Raw genomic sequence first — 18,448 nt, 5'->3', positions numbered from 1 at the left:
CGAGACCACTTCCTTTACCGGTACCTGGTACCTGTGCATGTGTGACGTCAGCGCCGAGCCTCGGCTCTATCAAACTAAAACCCTCAGAGGTCACGGCGGGAAAACAAAGAGCCGCTGTAGCTCTGCAAATGTTGACATGAGACCGAAGTGGAACTCCTGCAACCGCCGCCGGGAACCGACCGACCGACCTACCAACCGGTCCGGATCCCGGGCTCGTTGGTCCGGGATCCGCCGCTTGCGGAGTGCCGGACCGGCCCCGGTTTGAAATGACGGACGTGGGCGGGGAGCCAATCAGCGGCCGCCGTGAGTCGGAGCCGTGTTTGTTCCAGCGGCCGCGGGCCAATCAGAGGCGGCCTCGGCTCTGAGTGCGTCATCAGAGCAGAATGTGGGCGGGGCTCCTCCCATCCCCCCAACTCGACCCAGTAATGGCGGCTGCCCCCCCCTCTCCCTTCTTCCCCTGCCCCGTGCTGCCGCTTTTGTCCTCCCGTGTTCCGCCTGTAACAGTGTTCTGACCCCGGTAAGGAACTAAAATACCGTGTTTGCCCCCCTTTTTCACGAGAATGCGAGCACATCCTGATTTCTCCCGCTCACACACCCCCCGACACCCCCGTCCCCGTCCTCCCCTCCTCCTCCTCGTCCTCCGCCGCGGCGGGGGTCCGCCAGCAATCCCCCGCGGCGCCCCGCCGCTCCGTGTTCCGACACGGGCGTCGTGTGTTTATTTGTTTGTGCGTCGACCTTCGCACACGAATTATGTAAAAAGAAAAAAAAAAAGAAAAGTGTCAAGTGCGCAACATACAAAAGATGAGTTTCAAACATGGACGCCGTGGCCGGGGTGGGCGGGGCGAGCAGCGACATCAACGGTTTAAAGCCGCGTCCCATTTGTCCTCGGAAGTCGGAATTTCTCAGTTCCCAGTCGGAATTTTCAACTGGAACGCCCCTCGAAGTGGGATTTCCTACTGGGAAAGTGGGAGAAGCTTCACCACCACCGAGTTACCATTCCAAGATGGCTGCCATTCCCAGTTCCCAGTTCCGAGGTAAATGGAACGCGCCATAAGCCATGGCGGCGCTGCTCTACACCCCCCCCTCCCCGCAACGTCTGACGTGATTAACGTTGCTCATGTCGAGGCATTAACGTTATAAAAACGAGCCAGAGCACTAAATCACGCCGCGTTGTGGACATTTCCCCCCCTTGTTTCCCGTCTCAAACGCGGGGTTTTTGTATTCCCTCGTCGCTTGCGGAAGGCGGGAGAAACGGCGCCTGCGCTCGCTCCTGATTGGCCCGCAGGCACGTCAATCAATCACACTGACACTACGTCAAAAACGAAGCGCTCTTGGTTATTCGATATATTTAGTGCGCAATACGACGTAAACTCGATGTTTATCGCGCTCACGCCGCGGCGGCTCCGTTTTTTTGGGGCTCCGTTTTTCCGTCCCGCTTTATTCGGCTCGGAAATGTCGTTTTAAAGCGGAGGAAAAAGGACGGTTGCAGCAGTGGAACGGGAAGGGGGCGTGGCCTCGGGACTTAGAAATCCTATCCATTGTTCCACTACCGATGCGGCCCGGGCCACGCCCCCTCCGGAGCCCTCGTCCAATCAGCGTGCGCCCAGCTCCCCGCGGGCCCCGCCCCCCTCCCCCAGGGCCCCGCCCACCAGCCTATATAAAGCGCTTGGTCGTCGGCAGCGTCGGCCACTGGCACAATAACACTCTTGATTGATCCGCGAGCAGCGCAGGATTTACTCCATCAACCTTTTCATTTTCAGCCGTCCTTTATTTTATTACCCTTAAAACAATGGCAGACACAAAAGTGGACTCTGGCTCGGATATCTCTGCCAAGGTAAGCCGCGTTAAACCCCATCGCGCAATCAGGCTGCGCGTAACCTAGAATTAAAAAAAAAAAAAAAATACCCTTTTCGTCGTGTCTTCGCGCTCATTCGGACTAGGAAAGGGGGGGGGAAGTTGGAGCAGACAGGAACTCCGGGGGGGGACTTTACTTTTTTTTTTTTTTTTTTTTATAAATTGTGTTTTTTTTATAGAAATAATAATAATAAAAAGATCCGGGGCAGCAGGAGTCTCTGGTCTCCGGCGCGTCTCCGGTGCGCGCATCGTGCTGCAGGTCCGAGTGCAGCGGGGTCTTTGTTTACACGCAGCCGTGGAGGATCGGCGGCTTTGGTTCCGTCCTCGGACCCCGAACCCGGACCGAGGAGCGCGAAGGAGCGGCGCACGCTCCGGGACCCGCGGGTCCGCGGGTCCCGGAGCGTGCGCCGCTGCTGCGCCCGCACTTATCGGCTCTTTACGCCTCATTGTCGGGCTTTTTTCTTTTTTTTTTTTTTTTTTTTTGCGTGATCGTCCCCCCCTTCTCCCGGTCCACGTCGTTAGAGGATGCACAATTGGACCGGACTGGACCGGACCGGAGCCCCTCCGTCCCGGGGGTTTGAATGGAGGCGCTCCGGCGCTCCGGTGCGGGGCTCGGACGCACCGCGTCTTCCGTCTCCTCTGCGCGTCTGAAAATGCTTCTGATGGTTCTTGGAGGGGAAACTTTCTTTTTCTTTCTTTTTCTTTCATTTTTCTTTCCTTTTTCTTTCTCTTTCCATCGTATTTAGTAATTCTACCCACTCTAACCCGCCGTGTGGGTGTGCGTAAACGCGCGCCGCCGCGCCGCGGAGGTGTGAGGATGAAGAGACGGAGCGGCTGGTTCCGTTACGCGCCGTTCCGCTGCTGCTTTTCCGCTTACTATGGAGTGTTTTTATTTTGGATTTGATGAAACTTTAATAATAAGGTCCCCCGGAGGGGGGGGTGGATGATGATGGGGGTATTTGGGGGGCAAACAGCTCCGCGGCGGCTCCATAACTGCAGATTATGACGGACGCGCATATGGACGCGGTGGCTGGGGAAGCGGGTCCGGCATTAGCGGGTCTAATCCGCGGTTCGGCCTCTTCGGCAGCTATTTATGATCTATTTATAGCCGTGGATCGGTGCGCACCCCCCCCCCCCCCTCACACACACACACACACACACACACACACACACACACACACACACACACACACACACACACACACACACACACACACACACACACACACTTGTGCGTCTTTACGCGCGGAGCCGCGGCCGCTCCGTCTCCAACCAGCAGGTTGCGTTAACTAATCAATCAATAACACAATATTGGGTCGGATGTGCGTGTGTTGTGCGTGTGTTTTGCGCGTGCGCTGGGAGCCCCGGCGGCGGGGGCGCGCTTCCTGCGCGCGTCCGTGCGTCCTTGGGTTCTCCGCGGCTGCTGGTTCGTCTCCGGCTCCGCGGCTGCCATGTGTCTCTTCTATTGTCCTTCCCTCCTTACACCGAGCAGCAGCAGCAGCGTGGGTCCCCCCCCCCCTTCAGATCCGCCCCCCCACCTCCTTCTGCTGCTAGTTTAAACGCCGCGGTGCATCCTGGGTATTGCAGTCCTTCTCCCGGGCGTGTCTCGTGACAGATGGCGGCGGCGGCGGATGGAAGACTACAATACCCAGCATGCCCCTGGGGCCACATCAAGAGTGTTGGATTACAGCACATTAGAGGGGAGGGAGGGGGCGTGGCCTCGGGGAGGGAGGGGGCGTGGCCTAGGGGAGGGGGCGGGGCCTGGAGGAGGAACCTGCAGCAGCTGTTTCACCTCGTCCTTGTTTCCTTGTTTCCTCCACCAGGACCTGAAGGAGAAGAAGCTGGCGGAGGAGAAGGAGAATGGGAAGGATGCTGCCACCAACGGAAAGGTAAACCCCCCCGACTGAGGTCCGGCCCCCCGGCCCCCCCACGACCCCGGCGGAGCTCTAACCCTCCCTGTCTTCCAGGAGAACGAGGAGAACGGAGAACCCGAGGTAGACGAGGAGGACGAGGAAGAGGTGGACGAGGAGGACGAGGAAGACGACGGAGAAGGTGGGTGTCCCCTCTCTCTGGTCCCCAGACCTGACCCCCCCCCCCAATAAAACCTGCAGAGTCTTAACCTGTCCGTCCTGCAGGTGACGAGGAGGACGAGGAGGAAGACGACGACGAGATCGAGGGCGGCACAAAACGGGCGGCTGAGGACGACGACGATGACGACGAGGTGAGTCGGCGTTGAACCCGCAACCTGGACCCCACTCACATCAGACTTCAGAGTTTTTATTGTCATTATACGAGGCTTTCCAATGAAATTAAAGCAGCACGGAGTCGAGTTTTCCAAAAAAAATTAAGTAAAAAAAGTAGAAATAAGTATAAAATAGAATATACCAGGGGTCGGCAACTCTTTAGCGCCGCCCTAGTGGCTCCTGGAGCTTTTTGACTTTTTTTTTTCTTTCTTTTTTTTTTTTTTTTCCTTTTTTCTCTTTTTCTTTAATCTCTGCATTTTGACTTTTCTCGAAATTTTGACACTTTTTCTCGAAAATTTTGACACTTTTTCTCGAACATTTTGACACTTTTTCTCGAAAATTTTGACACTTTCTCGAAAATTTTGACACTTTTTCTCGAAAATTTTGACTTTTTTCACAACATTTTGAAACTTTTCTCGACATCTTGACTTTTTTCTCAAAGTGCATAATGAAAAAAAAATCTTCCTCCAGTTATAACTAATAGAAACATGCAGCATGTGTTGTATTCATTCTAAGGCTGATACAAGACTTTTCATTTTTTGCAGTTCCAGACATATTTGTTTTTGTGTTTTTGGTCCAATATGGCTCTAAAACATGTTTGGTTGCCGCCCCCTGGAATAGACTCTGTATCACAGTATATAAAAAAGTAGAAATAAGTATAAGATAATACAGAATAGACTATCAGTGTATATATACAACAGTGCAGCAGGTCAGACACATGACTCCAACCACCTGCTTGTTGTTTCAGGACGACGTCGAAACCAAGAAGCAGAAAACCGACGATGACGATTGATGCCCCCCCCTCACTCGTACCCCCCACCCCCCCGGCGCCATCCTGCTGAACCACTTCCTGGTTCTTCACTCTGACAGCTTTTCTACGTCGGGGTGGAGCGGCGGGAGGAACTGACCCGAGGAACCACCAATAAACATCCAACATGGTCATTAGCAAGTAGTTCAACAAGCATCACCCCCACCCCAGCCCCCCCGGCCCCCCGGTCCCCCGGCTCCCTCAGCGCTGCAAAACGAGTTTTCTAGAGGATCCCAGGAAATCCGGCTTCTCTTCAACAACCCCAACGGAGAATTTGTTTGTATTTTTATTTACATTTTATATTTTTGTACATATTGTTAGGAGGGGGGGTCAGTTTCTCTCTGGGCAGCGATCGACAGACCAAATCGGTGCTTCTTCTTTAACAAAAAAAGATTTTACTTGGTTGACCATGTTCCGATATCTCAGCAGATGCTAGAAAAACATGTAAAAAAGAGTTAAAAAATACAAAAAAACCTGAAAGAAAACCTCTTAAACAGTTGAACTCAGAGCATTCCAGTAAATTTAATGTATGTACTTTAGCTGTACCATAACTAGTTTGTTTGTATGGGAGGGCAAGGCCAAAGAAAAGAGCCTCTTTTCTTTCCTTTTTCTTTTGTTTTTGTCAGCGACTTTTGTTTTATGACGGCCTGTTTTGATGTATGTGCGAAGTTTGTTGTTTGACAATAAACCGGACTTTTATTTTGTGAGTTGTACCTTTTACCTCTCTGTTGGTGCTTTGCTGGGGGGGGGTTGTAATTAAAGGACGGGTAAGAAGAACACGAGAGGAGAACCTCCGCCAGCCGAGGACTCGGAGCACATAAGAGTTTTATTTCCACCTTTAAATCCAGCGGAGACGTCGTTGGAGGATCCTAGTGGTGTAACAATCTCTGGAGGATCCCATGTGATTCATACGGAAGAGTATTGGGGTCATGAGGGGGGGAAAAATATTTTTAAATATTTTTTTTTTATTGTGCACTTTGAGGAAAAAAGTTGAAATTCTGCCTTTTTTCTCAAATTTGTACTTTTTTTTTTTTTTTTTTTTTTTTTTAAACCGGGATTAAAAAAAAATATTAAAAATGTAAAAAAAATCTAAATTGTACTTCAACATTAATCTCGACATTTCAACTTTTTTCTCGACGTTTCAACTTTTTTCTCGAAGTGCATAATGGAAAAAAAATCTTCCTCTAAAATATTATACAAGACTGTCTCAGAAAATTAGAATATTGTGATAAAGTCCTTTATTTTTTCTGTAATGCAAAAATGTCATACATTCTGGATTTGTTACAAATCAACTGAAATATTGCAAGCCTTTTATTATTTTAATATTGCTGATCATGGTTTACAGCTTAAGAAAACTCAAATATCCTATCTCAAAAATTTGAATATTCTGGGAATCTTAATCTTAAACTGTAAGCCATAATCAGCAATATTTAAATAATAAAAGGCTTGCAATATTTCAGTTGATTTGTAATGAATCCAGAATGTATGACATTTTTGTTTTTTAATTGCATTACAAAAAATAAAGAACTTTATCACAATATTCTAATTTTCTGAGACAGTCCTGTATTTTCTCCTGCCTGGCCCTAATACTCTCTGTTGGAGGATCTTAGTGGCGTTAGTGTCACAGATCTCCGAGGATTCCCATGTGATTCATATTCATGCCCCCCCTGTAAGAGGGCAGAGATGTAAACGAGGAGGTCGGTATGATGAGGGAACAATGCCGTCACAGTGACGAGCGAAGCTCCAGAGTCTGAGACAAACGGCCCCGTTAAACACAGACGGGGTTTCACGGGTCCACACAAAGATCCGGTTGTTTATATTCAGAACCGAAGAGATGGAGGCTGGTTCAGGGTTCGGTTCTGGACCGGCCCACCGTCCTGCATTTCTGATCTCCGTGGGGGTCTGTGATGGACCAAAGTTCTGATGTTGGGGTGAAAACCCGACCCTGATACCGTGTCACTGCCCCGACCGCGACGGTGTAAAGATGAGAAAACAAACTTCACCTCCTTCAGCCCCAATCAGACTCTGCTAGATTCACCAAATCACTCCAGAATCAGAACCATCAGAACCGTAATTAAAATGTAATTGGGACATGTTTCATAAGTAGGTATAGTTGAGTATCATCTGCATAGAAATGCAGCCTGGTAATGATATCAAGAATTATTCGTAGTGTAAGCGGAGTAAAAAGTAACGGTGCAAGTACAGAACCCTGAGGAACACCAGAGGACCTGCAGGTCTGGATCTGGACCCTAGTGGTCTGTAGAGGACCTGCAGGTCTGGATCTGGACCCTAGTGGTCTGTAGAGGACCTGCAGGTCTGGATCTGGACCCTAGTGGTCTGTAGAGGACCTGCAGGTCTGGATCTGGACCCTAGTGGTCTGTAGAGGACCTGCAGGTCTGGATCTGGACCCTAGTGGTCTGTAGAGGACCTGCAGGTCTGGATCTGGACCCTAGTGGTCTGTAGAGGACCTGCAGGTCTGGATCTGGACCCTAGTGGTCTGTAGAGGACCTGCAGGTCTGGACCTGGACCCTAGTGGTCAGTAGAGGACCTGCAGGTCTGTATCTGGACCCTAGTGGTCTGTAGAGGACCTGCAGGTCTGGACCTGGACCCTAGTGGTCTGTAGAGGACCTGCAGGTCTGGACCTGGACCCTAGTGGTCTGTAGAGGACCTGCAGGTGACAGGTGAGTGATAAACCCTCAGAAAAGTCATCTTAAAATGACGTCATGAGATTCTGAGACAAACTGCTGATTTCATATCAGCAACCAATCAAGTATCTAGACTGTTTACTTTGAAGGAGCCGAGCTGCTCAAAGGTCACACGGAGGTCATGAGGGATAAACGTAACAATAACAGACTCTATCCCGGCTCCACTACTCAAAAATGTTCTTTCTCTTATTCACACGACAAAACTGGACCTCTAGTTAGTGTTCAGTAAAGCCTCTAGTTAGTGTTAATAAACCTCTAGTTAGTGTTTAGTAAACCTCTAGTTAGTGTTAGTAAACCTCTAGTTAGTGTTCAGTAAACCTCTAGTTAGTGTTTAGTAAACCTCTAGTTAGTGTTTAGTAAACCTCTAGTTAGTGTTAGTAAACCTCTAGTTAGTGTTTAGTAAACCTCTAGTTAGTGTTTAGTAAACCTCTAGTTAGTGTTAGTAAACCTCTAGTTAGTGTTCAGTAAACCTCTAGTTAGTGTTTAGTAAACCTCTAGTTAGTGTTTAGTAAACCTCTAGTTAGTGTTAGTAAACCTCTAGTTAGTGTTTAGTAAACCTCTAGTTAGTGTTTAGTAAAGTTTCTAGTTAGTGTTCAGTAAACCTCTAGTTAGTGTTAGTAAACCTCTAGTTAGTGTTTAGTAAACCTCTAGTTAGTGTTTAGTAAACCTCTAGTTAGTGTTAGTAAACCTCTAGTTAGTGTTCAGTAAACCTCTAGTTAGTGTTTAGTAAACCTCTAGTTAGTGTTTAGTAAACCTCTAGTTAGTGTTAGTAAACCTCTAGTTAGTGTTTAGTAAACCTCTAGTTAGTGTTTAGTAAAGTTTCTAGTTAGTGTTCAGTAAACCTCTAGTTAGTGTTAGTAAACCTCTAGTTAGTGTTCAGTAAACCTCTAGTTAGTGTTTAGTAAACCTCTAGTTAGTGTTTAGTAAAGTTTCTAGTTAGTGTTAGTAAACCTCTAGTTAGTGTTTAGTAAACCTCTAGTTAGTGTTTAGTAAACCTCTAGTTAGTGTTAGTAAACCTCTAGTTAGTGTTTAGTAAACCTCTAGTTAGTGTTTAGTAAACATCTAGTTAGTGTTCAGTAAACCTCTAGTTAGTGTTTAGTAAACCTCTAGTTAGTGTTTAGTAAACCTCTAGTTAGTGTTTAGTAAAGTTTCTAGTTAGTGTTCAGTAAACCTCTAGTTAGTGTTAGTAAACCTCTAGTTAGTGTTCAGTAAACCTCTAGTTAGTGTTTAGTAAACCTCTAGTTAGTGTTTAGTAAAGTTTCTAGTTAGTGTTAGTAAACCTCTAGTTAGTGTTTAGTAAACCTCTAGTTAGTGTTTAGTAAACCTCTAGTTAGTGTTAGTAAACCTCTAGTTAGTGTTTAGTAAACCTCTAGTTAGTGTTTAGTAAACATCTAGTTAGTGTTCAGTAAACCTCTAGTTAGTGTTTAGTAAACCTCTAGTTAGTGTTCAGTAAACCTCTAGTTAGTGTTCAGTAAAGCCTCTAGTTAGTTTTTAATAAACCTCTAGTTAGTGTTTAGTAAACCTCTAGTTAGTGTTTAGTAAACATCTAGTTAGTGTTCAGTAAACCTCTAGTTAGTGTTAGTAAACCTCTAGTTAGTGTTAGTAAACCTCTAGTTAGTGTTTAGTAAACCTCTAGTTAGTGTTTAGTAAACCTCTAGTTAGTGTTAGTAAACCTCTAGTTAGTGTTCAGTAAACCTCTAGTTAGTGTTTAGTAAACCTCTAGTTAGTGTTTAGTAAACCTCTAGTTAGTGTTAGTAAACCTCTAGTTAGTGTTTAGTAAACCTCTAGTTAGTGTTTAGTAAAGTTTCTAGTTAGTGTTCAGTAAACCTCTAGTTAGTGTTAGTAAACCTCTAGTTAGTGTTCAGTAAACCTCTAGTTAGTGTTTAGTAAACCTCTAGTTAGTGTTTAGTAAAGTTTCTAGTTAGTGTTAGTAAACCTCTAGTTAGTGTTTAGTAAACCTCTAGTTAGTGTTTAGTAAACCTCTAGTTAGTGTTATTAAACCTCTAGTTAGTGTTCAGTAAACCTCTAGTTAGTGTTTAGTAAACCTCTAGTTAGTGTTTAGTAAACCTCTAGTTAGTGTTAGTAAACCTCTAGTTAGTGTTTAGTAAACCTCTAGTTAGTGTTTAGTAAAGTTTCTAGTTAGTGTTCAGTAAACCTCTAGTTAGTGTTAGTAAACCTCTAGTTAGTGTTCAGTAAACCTCTAGTTAGTGTTTAGTAAACCTCTAGTTAGTGTTTAGTAAAGTTTCTAGTTAGTGTTAGTAAACCTCTAGTTAGTGTTTAGTAAACCTCTAGTTAGTGTTTAGTAAACCTCTAGTTAGTGTTAGTAAACCTCTAGTTAGTGTTTAGTAAACCTCTAGTTAGTGTTTAGTAAACATCTAGTTAGTGTTCAGTAAACCTCTAGTTAGTGTTTAGTAAACCTCTAGTTAGTGTTTAGTAAACCTCTAGTTAGTGTTTAGTAAAGTTTCTAGTTAGTGTTCAGTAAACCTCTAGTTAGTGTTAGTAAACCTCTAGTTAGTGTTCAGTAAACCTCTAGTTAGTGTTTAGTAAACCTCTAGTTAGTGTTTAGTAAAGTTTCTAGTTAGTGTTAGTAAACCTCTAGTTAGTGTTTAGTAAACCTCTAGTTAGTGTTTAGTAAACCTCTAGTTAGTGTTAGTAAACCTCTAGTTAGTGTTTAGTAAACCTCTAGTTAGTGTTTAGTAAACATCTAGTTAGTGTTCAGTAAACCTCTAGTTAGTGTTTAGTAAACCTCTAGTTAGTGTTCAGTAAACCTCTAGTTAGTGTTCAGTAAAGCCTCTAGTTAGTTTTTAATAAACCTCTAGTTAGTGTTTAGTAAACCTCTAGTTAGTGTTTAGTAAACATCTAGTTAGTGTTCAGTAAACCTCTAGTTAGTGTTAGTAAACCTCTAGTTAGTGTTAGTAAACCTCTATTTAGTGTTAGTAAACCTCTAGTTAGTGTTTAATAAACCTCTAGTTAGTGTTCAGTAAAGCCTCTAGTTAGTTTTTAATAAACCTCTAGTTAGTGTTAGTAAACCTCTAGTTAGTGTTAGTAAACCTCTAGTTAGTGTTTAATAAACCTCTAGTTAGTGTTTAGTAAACCTCTAGTTAGTGTTTAGTAAACCTCTAGTTAGTGTTTAATAAACCTCTAGTTAGTGTCAGTAAACCTCTAGTTAGTGTTAGTAAACCTCTAGTTAGTGTTCAGTAAACCTCTAGTTAGTGTTTAGTAAACCTCTAGTTAGTGTTTAGTAAACCTCTAGTTAGTGTTTAGTAAACCTCTAGTTAGTGTTTAGTAAACCTCTAGTTAGTGTTAGTAAACCTCTAGTTAGTGTTCAGTAAACCTCTAGTTAGTGTTTAGTAAAGCCTCTAGTTAGTGTTTAGTAAACCTCTAGTTAGTGTTTAGTAAACCTCTAGTTAGTGTTTAGTAAACCTCTAGTTAGTGTTAGTAAACCTCTAGTTAGTGTTCAGTAAACCTCTAGTTAGTGTTTAGTAAACCTCTAGTTAGTGTTTAATAAACCTCTAGTTAGTGTTCAGTAAACCTCTAGTTAGTGTTTAGTAAACCTCTAGTTAGTGTTTAATAAACCTCTAGTTAGTGTTAGTAAACCTCTAGTTAGTGTTTAGTAAACCTATAGTTAGTGTTTAGTAAACCTCTAGTTAGTGCTAGTAAACCTCTAGTTAGTGTTCAGTAAACCTCTAGTTAGTGTTTAGTAAAGCCTCTAGTTAGTGTTTAGTAAAGCCTCTAGTTAGTGTTTAGTAAACCTCTAGTTAGTGTTCAGTAAACCTCTAGTTAGTGTTTAGTAAAGCCTCTAGTTAGTGTTTAGTAAAGCCTCTAGTTAGTGTTTAGTAAACCTCTAGTTAGTGTTTAATAAACCTCTAGTTAGTGTTCAGTAAAGCCTCTAGTTAGTGTTTAGTAAACCTCTAGTTAGTGTTAGTAAACCTCTAGTTAGTGTTCAGTAAACCTCTAGTTAGTGTTTAGTAAAGTTTCTAGTTAGTGTTCAGTAAACCTCTAGTTAGTGTTAGTAAACCTCTAGTTAGTGTTTAGTAAACCTCTAGTTAGTGTTTAGTAAAGTTTCTAGTTAGTGTTCAGTAAACCTCTAGTTAGTGTTTAGTAAACCTCTAGTTAGTGTTTAGTAAACCTCTAGTTAGTGTTAGTAAACCTCTAGTTAGTGTTTAGTAAACCTCTAGTTAGTGTTAGTAAACATCTAGTTAGTGTTTAATAAACCTCTAGTTAGTGTTTAGTAAACATCTAGTTAGTGTTTAATAAACCTCTAGTTAGTGTTTAGTAAACCTCTAGTTAGTGTTCAGTAAACCTTTAGTTAGTTTTCAGTAAACCTCTAGTTAGTGTTTAATAAACCTCTAGTTAGTGTTTAGTAAACCTCTAGTTAGTGTTAGTAAACCTCTAGTTAGTGTTAGTAAACATCTAGTTAGTGTTTAATAAACCTCTAGTTAGTTTTTAATAAACCTCTAGTTAGTGTTAGTAAACCTCTAGTTAGTGTTAGTAAACCTCTAGTTAGTGTTAGTAAACCTCTAGTTAGTGTTTAATAAACCTCTAGTTAGTGTTCAGTAAACCTCTAGTTAGTGTTTAGTAAACCTCTAGTTAGTGTTTAATAAACCTCTTGTTAGTAAACCTCTAGTTAGTGTTAGTAAACCTCTAGTTAGTGTTCAGTAAACCTCTAGTTAGTGTTTAATAAACCTCTAGTTAGTGTTTAATAAACCTATTGTTAGTAAACCTCTAGTTAGTGTTAGTAAACCTCTAGTTATTGTTAGTAAACCTCTAGTAAGTGTTCAGTAAACCTCTAGTTAGTGTTAGTAAACCTCTAGTTAGTGTTTAATAAACCTCTAGTTAGTGTTCAGTAAACCTCTAGTTAGTGTTTAATAAACCTCTAGTTAGTGTTCAGTAAACCTCTAGTTAGTGTTTAGTAAACCTCTAGTTAGTGTTTAATAAACCTCTTGTTAGTAAACCTCTAGTTAGTGTTAGTAAACCTCTAGTTAGTGTTCAGTAAACCTCTAGTTAGTGTTTAATAAACCTCTAGTTAGTGTTTAATAAACCTCTTGTTAGTGTTTAATAAACCTCTAGTTAGTGTTCAGTAAACCTCTAGTTAGTGTTTAATAAACCTCTAGTTAGTGTTTAGTAAATATTCTAGTTAGTGTTTAGCAAACCTCTAGTTAGTGTTTAGTAAACCTCTAGTTAGTGTTTAGTAAACCTCTAGTTAGTGTTTAATAAACCTCTTGTTAGTAAACCTCTAGTTAGTGTTAGTAAACCTCTAGTTAGTGTTCAGTAAACCTCTAGTTAGTGTTTAATAAACCTCTAGTTAGTGTTTAATAAACCTCTTGTTAGTGTTTAATAAACCTCTAGTTAGTGTTCAGTAAACCTCTAGTTAGTGTTTAGTAAACCTCTAGTTAGTGTTTAATAAACCTCTTGTTAGTAAACCTCTAGTTAGTGTTAGTAAACCTCTAGTTAGTGTTCAGTAAACCTCTAGTTAGTGTTTAATAAACCTCTAGTTAGTGTTTAGTAAACCTCTAGTTAGTGTTTAGTAAACCTCTAGTTAGTGTTAGTAAACCTCTAGTTATTGTTAGTAAACCTCTAGTTAGTGTTCAGTAAACCTCTAGTTAGTGTTTAATAAACCTCTAGTTAGTGTTTAATAAACCTCTAGTTAGTGTTTAGTAAACCTCTAGTTAGTGTTAGTAAACCTCTAGTTAGTGTTTATTAAACCTCTAGTTAGTGTTCAGTAAACCTCTAGTTAGTGTTAGTAAACCTCTAGTTAGTGTTTAATAAACCTATAGTTAGTGTTTAGTAAACCTCTAGTTAGTGTTTAGTAAACCTATAGTTAGTGTTAGTAAACCTCTAGTTAGTGTTCAGTAAACCTCTAGTTAGTGTTAGTAAACCTCTAGTTAGTGTTCAGTAAACCTCTAGTTAGTGTTTAATAAACCTCTAGTTAGTGTTCAGTAAACCTCTAGTTAGTGTTCAGTAAACCTCTAGTTAGTGTTTAGTAAAACTCTAGTTAGTGTTCAGTAAACCTCTAGTTAGTGTTCAGTAAACCTCTAGTTAGTGTTCAGTAAACAACTAGTTAGTGTTCAGTAAAGCCTCTAGTTAGTGTTCAGTAAACCTCTAGTTAGTGTTTAGTAAACCTCTAGTTAGTGTTCAGTAAACCACTAGTTAATGTTTAGTAAAGTATCTAGTTAGTGTTAGTAAACCTCTAGTTAGTGTTCAGTAAACCTCTAGTTAGTGTTTAATAAACCTCTAGTTAGTGTTTAGTAAATATTCTAGTTAGTGTTTAGCAAACCTCTAGTTAGTGTTTAGTAAACCTCTAGTTAGTGTTAGTAAACCTCTAGTTAGTGTTTAGTAAACCTCTAGTTAGTGTTTAGTAAACCTCTAGTTAGTGTTTAGTAAACCTCTAGTTAGTGTTTAGTAAACCTCTAGTTAGTGTTCAGTAAACCTCTAGTTAGTGTTTAGTAAACCTCTAGTTAGTGTTTAGTAAATATTCTAGTTAGTGTTTAGTAAACCTCTAGTTAGTGTTAGTAAAGCTCTAGTTAGTGTTTAGTAAACCTCTAGTTAGTGTTCAGTAAACCTCTAGTTAGTGTTTAGTAAACCTCTAGTTAGTGTTTAGTAAATATTCTAGTTAGTGTTTAGTAAACCTCTAGTTAGTGTTTAGTAAATATTCTAGTTAGTGTTTAGTAAACCTCTAGTTAGTGTTTAGTAAACCTCTAGTTAGTGTTTAGTAAACCTCTAGTTAGTGTTTAGTAAACCTCTAGTTAGTGTTCAGTAAACCTCTAGTTAGTGTTCAGTAAACCTCTAGTTAGTGTTCAGTAAAGCCTCTAGTTAGTGTTTAGTAAACCTCTAGTTAGTGTTTAATAAACCTCTAGTTAGTGTTTAGTTAACCTCTAGTTAGTGTTTACTAAACCTCTAGTTAGTGTTTACTAAACCTCTAGTTAGTGTTCAGTAAACCTCTAGTTAGTGTTTAATAAACCTCTAGTTAGTGTTTAGTTAACCTCTAGTTAGTGTTTACTAAACCCCTAGTTAGTGTTTACTAAACCTCTAGTTAGTGTTTACTAAACCTCTAGTTAGTGTTTAATAAACCTCTAGTTAGTGTTAGTAAACCTCTAGTTAGTGTTTAGTAAACCTCTAGTTAGTGTTTAGTAAACCTCTAGTTAGTGTTTAGTCAACCTCTAGTTAGTGTTTAGTAAACCTCTAGTTAGTGTTCAGTAAACCTCTAGTTAGTGTTTACTAAACCTCTAGTTAGTGTTTAGTAAACCTCTAGTTAGTGTTTAGTAAACCTCTAGTTAGTGTTTAGTAAACCTCTAGTTAGTGTTCAGTAAACCTCTAGTTAGTGTTTACTAAACCTCTAGTTAGTGTTTAATAAACCTCTAGTTAGTGTTTAGTAAACCTCTAGTTAGTGTTTACTAAACCTCTAGTTAGTGTTTAATAAACCTCTAGTTAGTGTTTAGTAAACCTCTAGTTAGTGTTTAGTAAACCTCTAGTTAGTGTGTAGTAAACCTCTAGTTCGTGTTTAATAAACCTCTAGTTAGTTTTACTAAAGCCGCCGCAGGAGTGATAAACGTAAGTGTTTCTCCGGCTCAGGTGTGTTATTTTGTTATTTTCTCCAGCGTGGGTCCAAAGCCGGCGTGTTTGTAGCAGCGAGGCCCGGAGGAGTCTCCGACATGACGGAGCCTGAAGGACGGAGGACGGTCTGGTCCCTGTTCAGTCATGTCTGTCACACACACACACACACACACACACACACACACACACACACACACACACACACACACACACACACACACACACACACACACACACACACACACACACACACACACACACACACACACAGAGGAATGTTAACAACACTCCAGCAGCGTCCCGCTGCCCCCCCTCACCAGTCCTCACCTTCCCTCAGTCATCCAGGTGTTTAAGGAGGTTTCAGGTTTTCGGACAGGGGGGATCCATTCAAATGTCAGGAATCGATTTGATTCTTAAAATTCAGAATCGATTATCAAGATTTGATTTGATTCCGATATTGATTTGGGTTAGTGTTATTAAAACTGTTTTTTTAGCTGTTGCATGAATTATATGACTGTAGTTCTGCAACATATTAATACTAGTATTATATTGAGATTAAACAGCAAGTATTGCAGCTAATGATGCTGTAAGGACCAATCAGCTCCCAGAATGCTGATAGAACTGCTTTCAGAAACATCATGTGGGTCAGAATTACCAAACAGATCCAGGGAGGAAACAGAGACGGATGAAATCAGTTTTATTTTTTCCCACATTCCATTAAAGTTTTTTCCATTTTCAGTGTTTTTAAATTTTGTAATTTTGAGGAATTTGGTTTAAAGCATTTTATGTAAATGTAACCCCAAGACAGTATATAAACAAATGAAATATAGACAATTTATGCAATTATAACTGAAAACTTTAATGTTTTCATACCTTTAAACATATTTAAAGGCAAGCACATGGCACCAGTTATTCTAGTGTCCAACAAAACATCCTTTTTAGGGCATAAACAAAAAAAAATACCAAAAGTTATAATGTAATGATGAAAAAAAATCGATCTTTAGACATACAAATCAATTTTTAGGAATTAATATGAGAATCAATTTAGAATCGGAGAATCGATTTTTTTCAACACAGGCCTATTTTCAGAATCAGAATCAGAATCAGAAAAGGGTTTATTGCCAAGTTTTCACACGAGAAATTTGTTATGGTGATTGGTGCAACACAATACAATTATAAAAACAAATATATAAGAGATAAAATAAAATGTATAAACAATAAAAAGTATAAACAATAAAATAAAATGTAGACCAGAAATGTACAAAATGAGTGTTTTAAAGTGTGACCTGCAGGTCCTCTACAGACCACTAGGGTCCAGATCCAGACCTGCAGGTCCTCTACAGACCACTAGGGTCCAGATCCAGACCTGCAGGTCCTCTACAGACCACTAGGGTCCAGATCCAGACCTGCAGGTCCTCTACAGACCACTAGGGTCCAGATCCAGACCTGCGGTTCCTCTGGTGTTCCTCAGGGTTCTGTACTTGGACCGTTACTTTTTTTACTCTGCTTACATTACGGATAATTACAGACATAATTACCAGGCTGCATTTATGCAGATGATACTCATACCTATACCTACTTCTGAAACACGTCCTAATTACATATTTACACCTGGATGACTGCTAATCTGCTTGGTTTCTTGGTTTCTGGTCTAGAGCGCTTCATAAAGGTGTAACCCTGAAAGTGTTTGGTGTTTGAGGACGTCCTCTGATCCCGGCGGCTTTGAGAGAAACCTCGGAGCTACTTCTAACCAGGAGGTGTCCCTTAACTCCCCCAGGAAGCAGGTTTGTAAGAGGTTTGTGGCCCTCGGGCTGCAGGTTGAACTTGAGTCTGTATTTTGTCTTTTTCCTTCACCTCTTTTATCTTCCAGACGCAGAGCGATTCGTACCTTCCAGCGCCGTCTCTGAGCGGCTGAGCAACACGAACACAGATGAGTTCTGACTTGACATCAGGTCGCAGCTGCAGGCTGCAAATATGAAGTCTGACCTGCTCGGGTTTGAATCCTCCAGCTGCAAGCTGATTGGCCGCCCGCCTGCAGCCGGAGCCTGAACCTCCAATCAGGGACGTGAGCTTGGAATTTAACCGGAGCTGCCGGCCTCATTCCCCCAGTCAGTTATTTATCACTATCAGAGTCCAGATCTGAAGCCTCGTTGCAAATGTAGTAAACTAAAGATATGAATATGAATCCTGAAACGTTCCATCAGCTGCTGTTTTTTCTGAGGTTTCTACTTTACTCTCAGTTGTTGTTATTAAAGGATCTGGCCCCGCCCCCTGTGACATCATCACCCACAGGTGTGAAGAACGTTGCAGCCTCTTCTTCATCAATCTGCTCTGGCAGGACCGGCTCCAGAGTCCCGGTCTGGTTAGTCGACCCATCAACGCGTCAACTGGTTAGTCAACTGGTCAACTGTTAGTCAACTGGTCAACTGTTAGTCAACTGGTCAACTGGTTAGTCGACTGGTCAACTGGTTAGTCAACTGGTCAACTGGGTAGTCAACTGGTTAGTCAACTGGTCAACTGGTTAGTCAACTGGTTAGTCAACCCATCAACTGGTTAGTCAATTGGTCAACTGGTTAGTCAACTGGTCAACTGGTTAGTCAACTGGTTAGTCAACTGGTTAGTCAACTGGTCAACTGGTTAGTCAACTGGTTAGTCAACTGGTCAACTGGTATACTGGTTATTCAACTGGTCAACTGGTTAGTCAACTGGTCAACTGGTTATTCAACTGGTCAACTGGTTAGTCAACTGGTCAACTGGTCAACTGGTTATTCAACTGGTCAACTGGTTAGTCAACTGGTCAACTGGTCAACTGGTTATTCAACTGGTCAACTGGTTAGTCAACTGGTCAACTGTTAGTCGACTGGTCAACTGGTTAGTCAACTGGTCAACTGGGTAGTCAACTGGTTAGTCAACTGGTCAACTGGTTAGTCAACTTGTTAGTCAACCCATCAACTGGTTAGTCAATTGGCCAACTGGTTAGTCAACTGGTCAACTGGTTAGTCAACTGGTTAGTCAACTGGTTAGTCAACTGGTCAACTGGTTAGTCAACTGGTTAGTCAACTGGTCAACTGGTATACTGGTTATTCAACTGGTCAACTGGTTAGTCAACTGGTCAACTGGTCAACTGGTTATTCAACTGGTCAACTGGTTAGTCAACTGGTCAACTGGTCAACTGGTTATTCAACTGGTCAACTGGTTAGTCAACTGGTCAACTGGTCAACTGGTTATTCAACTGGTCAACTGGTTAGTCAACTGGTCAACTGGTTATTCAACTGGTCAACTGG

General features: G+C 41.8%; 1 protein-coding gene across 1 annotated transcript; it reads left to right on the top strand.

The window, feature by feature from the left end:
- Positions 1-1,681: 1,681 nt before the first annotated feature.
- On the top strand, positions 1,682-5,609 carry LOC133451803 (prothymosin alpha-B-like). The gene is made up of 5 exons (XM_061730947.1): positions 1,682-1,834; positions 3,678-3,743; positions 3,822-3,906; positions 3,990-4,075; positions 4,846-5,609. Exons 1-5 carry the CDS (start codon positions 1,790-1,792, stop codon positions 4,888-4,890), a joined length of 327 nt encoding a protein of 108 aa, XP_061586931.1. The 5' UTR covers positions 1,682-1,789; the 3' UTR covers positions 4,891-5,609.
- The last annotated feature ends 12,839 nt before the right edge of the window (positions 5,610-18,448 follow it).

Source organism: Cololabis saira, chromosome 10 (genome assembly GCF_033807715.1).
Source record: "Cololabis saira isolate AMF1-May2022 chromosome 10, fColSai1.1, whole genome shotgun sequence".
Lineage (NCBI taxonomy): Eukaryota > Metazoa > Chordata > Actinopteri > Beloniformes > Belonidae > Cololabis > Cololabis saira.
Note: the sequence above shows the minus strand (reverse complement) of the source record. Positions and strands in the feature narration are given on the sequence as shown.

Bases quoted from the DNA above. Each gene is read 5' to 3' on its own strand.
- LOC133451803 (XM_061730947.1), top strand. From the start codon at position 1,790: ATGGCAGACACAAAAGTGGACTCTGGCTCGGATATCTCTGCCAAG. The intron at 1,835-3,677 runs GTAAGCCGCGTT...TTCCTCCACCAG, and splicing joins GCTCGGATATCTCTGCCAAG to GACCTGAAGGAGAAGAAGCT. The intron at 4,076-4,845 runs GTGAGTCGGCGT...TTGTTGTTTCAG, and splicing joins ACGACGACGATGACGACGAG to GACGACGTCGAAACCAAGAA.